Source organism: Mycteria americana, chromosome 1, assembly GCF_035582795.1.
Source record: "Mycteria americana isolate JAX WOST 10 ecotype Jacksonville Zoo and Gardens chromosome 1, USCA_MyAme_1.0, whole genome shotgun sequence".
Taxonomy (NCBI): domain Eukaryota; kingdom Metazoa; phylum Chordata; class Aves; order Ciconiiformes; family Ciconiidae; genus Mycteria; species Mycteria americana.
In genome coordinates this window covers 85,226,174-85,232,429 of record NC_134365.1, presented here as the reverse complement: position 1 = coordinate 85,232,429, position 6,256 = coordinate 85,226,174, and the positions used below count along the sequence as shown (strand labels likewise).

Sequence of the window (6,256 nt, the reverse complement as noted above, 5' to 3'; positions counted from 1 at the left end):
ACAGGATGGAGCAGAGAACTCACAGCCATCATAAAAGAAATGACAGAGCACCCCCCAGAATGTGGGACACAGTCTTGGCAAAGCCTCAAGAGGTTAGACTGCAGAGGACAACCCATCTGTAATTTAGGCAGTAGGAAGGTGGTGGTGAGCAGACATGTACTATGAACCCATGTCTTCAACTTGATAAAGACTGTGTCTGCAAGACCAGGTGCTGATGGGGTCCCCTAGTGGAAACACAGTGATTGCCAGGCAGAAGGATGCTTTGATTTTGCCTCCTACAAACGATATCTATCTGCAGTCTGTATAGCTTTGCTCGTGCCAGGTGTTTCTTCTGGTCAGCTCTCAGTCCATTCACCAACTAGCCATATCTAGCCATATTACGGGCAGTAAAAGGCCTGAAAAACCAGAAGACTGTGGGACTGTTAAGGTGCCTCCAGCAGAGGACAGTTGGCTAGGGAGGGAGCGTATTGCAGGACTGATCTAGGAAGAAATGCTCAGTGGATGAAAAGTACTCCAGTAGTGAGAGCTGTGGTGCTCTTCCCTGAAGTATGTCAAGAAATAGATGGTGACTGATGTGGATGCCAACACACCATCTAAAAAGACACAACCTCAACCTACATGAATGAGAAATTAAGTCTGAGGGACAATATAATGTGGAAATGAAGTGTGTTTTCCGGTAGATGTATGCTGGAAAAACATTGTCGTGGTGAAATGCCTTGGTCGCTCCTTTCCCGGCTGGGTGGGAGGTCCACACACTGATCAGTACTGACCTCGAGCTGCCATGGTTCTCAACATAGTTAATAGGAGTTGAGTGGATTTCCTATTTCTGCATGGGAAATATCTTGCTGGACACCCAGAATTGCAGTTTGCACTTGAAAATGTTGGCCAGGGAGTCTTCTGCTTTCATTTTAGGCTTTTATTGTCTAGTTTCAACCTCTCCTAGGGCACAAAAATTGGTCTCAGCTACCAAAGCTCCCTCCTTTCTGGGCAGGAGGCACTACAGGGCCTGGGCCTGCACACAATCCATTTAGAAGACCTGCTGGCTTCAAGTGAAGTTTTCAAGCTAAGCTACCTGGGCTGTCCAGGACTCACTTCAATAGTCTCAGTCGAGCTTTCCAATAACTGGCCAATTTTGCTGCTAGGACACAGGCTATACCACTTAAATGGTGATGGTTTTCAACTTCCTACCCACATCCAGAAGGACAAATAAACCGTTTCACAGGGGAGGACACAGAGCAGCTCAGTGTAGTGCAGCTCTAAGAGCCAAGAGATGTGCTCCCTGAAGTCCTCATGAAATGTGCAGAAGCCCTCATGAAATGTGCAGATCAGTGCGGTGCCAATGAGAACACAGTCACACAAACAGCTTTGCAGGCTGTCTGCTCCCACCTGTGCAAGGCTAAACCCAGAACTCCACTTAGTGGACCACCTGAATTAGCTCTGCAGGGACCGATGGAGGGCAAATTGCTCTCTGGCAATGTCAGTGCAGTCCTGGCTATTCCCAGCTAGCAATGGATGAGGTGTGAGTCTGGGGAATGTGTCTTCAGAAGATCAGCCTAATTCTCCTTGGAAATGAAAACGTAAGGATAGTTTTATCTCTAGACACAGGGCTGGAAGGAAGAGAGATGTAAAGAGGGAAGAAGAGAAAGGTCTGTTGTAAGGGAGAGAGTTGGAAATCAAAGAACAAGTGTTTGTGAAGTCTTCTGATTGCTGATTACTTTCGCTTCAAAGTCCCAGAGTTTTAAAGGCATCTCGTAAATCATCTACTTCATACAGTGGCTGCAGGACAAAATATAAATGGTAGGTCAGTTGTCAAGTGAGCAGGAACCTATGAAGATGGGGAAGGAGGAAGGAACGGTAGGAGATGGGATGAGAGGTGGAAGAAGGGGAAGATAATGAGGAGAGGAGATATGAAAGAAGCTGGGGGAGAGAGGCATGAGGGACATGGAAGGTGAAGACACAGGAATGAATGGAATGGCAGATGGCAGAGCTGGGCAGCAAGAGCAGAGAGGAACTATAGTGAGGAAGAAGCTGAGGGGAAGAGGTACTGGAAGGAGAAGGAGAATTGGCCCTCACCAGGAGGATCCGTCGAAGTTTCCTGGACAGATGGACAGCGTTTTCATGCAGCCCTTCCCAGGCTTTGAATGTCTTTTCCCTGTTCTCCACAAATGTGTTCCAGCAGTAGAAGTAATCTGTGCAAGGCACAGGGGAGTTACAGAGTGCTCAAGACTGCCCCAGAGAGGACACTGACCTCTCCTAGGATCACCAAATCATCACATCCTGCCATCATCTTCTCTGGCTCCTTGTCCTAGCTTCCCCCGCCCTCCTGGGCCTCCCTAACTCCCCATAGCTTTCTGTCATCTCTTTCTCGCCTGCACATCTCACCTTTGAAGGTCATGATGGCAATCTGGGCCCCTGCCCTGTGCAGGCGCCTCAGCCCCTCAGGCTCTGCCTTGCGGTCCTCACAGAAGTAGAGGCGTGCCGTGAAGATGCGGAGGGTCAGGTTGGGGTAGGCGCGCAGGAAGTCGGCCACATGTCGGGCGCAGTCGTAACAGGGGCTCCAGGAGGTGAACCAGGTGATACGGTAGCAGCGGCCCGGGTCCAGGTCCCAGGCTGAGATGTAGCGCAGGAAGAGCACCTCCACGTGACAGCCCATCTTCATGAAAGAGGGAGAGGGCAAGGCGTGAGGCGGAGGGGGAAGCAGGGTGTAAGAGGGGTGAGGAGGGAGGTGTGAGCTGGATGGGGTGTGAGGGGAGGAGGAACAAGGTGGGGGTAGGTCCTAGGTTCAGCGCACAGAAGGAGAAGGCAGAGTGGTACATAAGTGGAAGACTGGCTAGAAAAGCACAGGAGCGCACTGATGTGTAGGAACATACAAGAGGAATGGGTGGAAGCTAAGCAGAAAAGTAAGTAGACTGGTAAAGCAGCAGGGAGGATGGGTGTCTTGCTGGTGACACACTTGGGGGTAGCATAAAGTACAGGTTTACCTGGAGGCTGCATCCCCCAAATAGTATGTACCAGTGCAGTGTCCATGCTCATGGACACGTGTGCCAGTGCCTGCGTTGCTGTCACAGTCCTCCTTTCCCTGCTGCCCCAGGCGAACTGGAGCTGCATGCATCTCAGCATGGATATAAGAACAGGATGCCAAGGTGTTCCCCGTACCTTATTGCGCAGGTATCCAAAGTCCAGGGAGCACGATGTAGCACTGTCACGGCGCTTTACAACATAGCAGAGGTAGGTTTCACGCCGGCCCTTGGCCCAGCGCAGGTTCTTGAAGTTGTAGAGGAAGAGTTTCCTCTTCATCAGGAGGCTGCAGGAAAAGACAAGAAAGAATTTACATTAGCCACACACTGGAGCCAGCAGTTGGCCATGTCTTTGTTGAGGGCTCAGCACCAAAAATATCCTCCTCATGTCCAGGCCTCTCAGTACAAGAAGAGCATCGGTCATTTGCATGCAATGTGTTAGGGAAAGGGTGCAGACGTGACTGTGGGGATGAAGCAGGTGACCTTGTGAGTGGAAACAGTAAGTGAATTAGTAGTGATTAGTCAAACAGCAACTATGACTGGGTAGAGTGCGAAAATATCTGCAAATATCCAAAAGATGGACACCAATGAGGGAGAAGGATGAAGGTGTCTGAGAAGACCTGGGAAGATGAGAGGGTCTGGAGTTCAGTCATCAAGAAATATTATTTTTGCTGTATGAAACCCTGAAAAGCCACTGGGGCAAGGGATGGATCAAATTAGAGCCTCTTCAGAGAGGACTGGACAGAGTTTCTCCCCAGCATTGCCCAAAAGAAGAGCATGGTTGAAAGTGTGCAGGGCTAGGGGCTTGGGTAAGGTGCCATACACTAGCTGACAGAATACGTAATGGGGTAGGCATGCTGACACCTCTCCAGACACAAGTACCATTCCCACATTAGGCAAACATCGAGACTGGCAGGGGCCTGCTCCCATGCCCAGGGATCCTGCTGGGGAGAGGCAGCAGGAGCACGGGGAGGGTCAGTTAGTCATGAGCCGTATCTAACAGCCTCACCGCCAAGTGGAGGTACATAGGCAGCTGAGAACAGCTGTGTTCATTGAGGTGAGATACTCACCTCCCCCACAGCAATGCAAAACAGAAGCGAATGGGTTAAAAATAATCATGTCCTTTGTCATCTTTTCCCTCTGATAGACTGATGTTCAGCAGGGAGATGGGGTCAGTTTAAGTGATAACGAGCTGGGTTTTCTGGGGGGTCTCCAGTGAGGTGTAGGAAAGGGGAATTTGGGTTTGTTAGGAATTTAAATCTGAGAGTCTAAGCAAGGAAAAGTTTCTTATACAAACACCCTTCATCTGTTTGCCAGGGTCACCATAAAGCCTGACTAAGCACTGCAGAGCACTTAATCTCCAGCTAACAGTGGCATCCTCTCTGCTCCTCCAGGAGCTTCTGTCCATTGTGCACCCTCACACATGGCCACTGCACCACAGGTATTCATTCATAGAGTGATGCACATCCTCTTGCCTGTTGTTACATAGTGCCCGTGCTTTGCTATCCTGTAGCACTCCCTATTGCGCCTCAGACCACATCGCCAGGGAGGCACATTCTTCCCTCAAGCACCCTTGCTACCCTGATTGTCCCACAGATAGGCAAGCCACCTGCACACATCCTCTTTCCTGCCATGTTACCCTCAGCCTGCAGTGCAAAAATACCTGTCCTGCTCACACAGAAAGAGCAAGAACACACATACTCAGTTATGCCGCTCTTTACACCGACATGGTCCTAGAGAAGCAGATCACATGGGAGTTGTGGCATGTCTCCTGCTAGGAGAAAGTCCACAGAGAAGACAAGGCTCTGCAGAGTCCTGCACACACTCAGAGGGCAAAGCATCCCTACTAAGCATTTTATTCAGCCCAACAGCAGCCTCAGGCAGTTCTTGGAGGTCTGTCCTGTTAGCACTGCTGCAGTGCTTGCAGGAGGAGAGCACAAACTGATCCCACTGTATTTCATCACCCCTTTCCCTGGCAGTTCATGTTGAGTACATGTTTCCCATAGCCACTGTATGTTCTTCATCATCAGTTTTGATTTATTTCTCACACTTAGAGCCGCCCCACTCCCTACCACCTTAGATTCACCCTATTTCCCTGCCTTTGTACAAACGCTTATGAACATGTGTGTATATTCCCTAACACACACACACACGTGTTGGTCCCCTCACAAAACTGTCAAGCAGTGGTTCACCTCAGGCTTCTCCCTCTTAGATGTGCGTTATTGCAGGGATATGGGGAAGAATCCCCCCCATAACAGCGGTGCTGGAGATGGGACACCCCTTCTATGTGTGACAGATACTCAGGTTGTCCGACAATCGTGTGGGAAATGAGCAGGTATGATAGGCCAGAGGCTTGCAAAGCTTTTACCTGGGGTGTGCCACAGCAGCAGAAAACAGAGCAGAGGAATTGTGAAAAAAGCAATCGCTTGTTGAAGAACCATATAAGCCAGGTGAGAAACAGTGACAATTACGGGGATGTTTCATCAAAGCCCACATGGGAAAATGCTTTTCAACAGATCAAAAACTTTAGGAAAAACAGGCTTTCCCTTTTTTCTTTTTGTGAATTTTTGGGCAAAAACATTTGCTTTCAAAATGTTTCTGATTCTTCTTCTAACTGTCCTTTTTCTCACTTCTTCCCATTTTTCTCTGTTCAGTGGTTTTGCCTCTGTGGAGCCGCATGTGGATGCAAATAAGGGTGAAGAACAAGAAATTACCCCAGAACCCAGAAAAATAAAATTATGATCACTTGGGTTATTTTTCATTGTCAGAACAAAGTGAAGCAAATTTTGAATCACAGAAGCCATTTGTGCGAGTAGAAATGTTCATTAACATCAGTTCCTGTTTTCCCTTCTCTCTGGAGTTCACAGTCCCAAGATTTTTTTGCTAGGGAGGATTTCAGAACGTGGCTGGTACAAGAAGAAGAGTAATGAATGAACAGATGTTGTGGCGAGCAACTGAGCAGATGTGCAGTTAGGTACAAACTGCTGGATATATGTGCAACTCCTATAGCTATAGCATAGCTCAAGGGAAAGCAGCAAGGACACAGGAGCTGTGATTATACCCAGGCACTGAAGAAGTAGACTGAACAGGGACCTTCTCCTCAAACAAAGATTCATGAAGCCAATCCTCAAATCAGAGTGAAGGCCCCTGAGTGTGTGAATGATACGCAATTGCGGAGAGTGATTAGTGATAATCAGCTCACAGAGTAATTGCAGTGCAAGTAGAGGAATCCAGTGCTG

General features: G+C 48.8%; 1 protein-coding gene across 1 annotated transcript; it reads right to left on the bottom strand.

The window, feature by feature from the left end:
• Window positions 1-1,722: 1,722 nt before the first annotated feature.
• Window positions 1,723-4,746, bottom strand: AICDA (activation induced cytidine deaminase). Its single transcript, XM_075491946.1, has 6 exons — window positions 4,739-4,746; window positions 3,546-3,637; window positions 3,157-3,314; window positions 2,383-2,653; window positions 2,074-2,189; window positions 1,723-1,776 (listed from the first exon to the last, which is right to left on the bottom strand). Exons 1-6 carry the CDS (start codon window positions 4,744-4,746, stop codon window positions 1,723-1,725), a joined length of 699 nt encoding a protein of 232 aa, XP_075348061.1.
• Between the last annotated feature and the right edge of the window lie 1,510 nt (window positions 4,747-6,256).

Coding starts and splice junctions, on each gene's coding strand:
- AICDA (XM_075491946.1), bottom strand. Junction 3,315..3,545: donor TCTACCCAGTCATAGTTGCT/GTTTGACTAATC, acceptor TCTTTCTTGTCT/TTTCCTGCAGCCTCCTGATG. Junction 2,654..3,156: donor TTGGATACCTGCGCAATAAG/GTACGGGGAACA, acceptor TCTTTCATGAAG/ATGGGCTGTCACGTGGAGGT.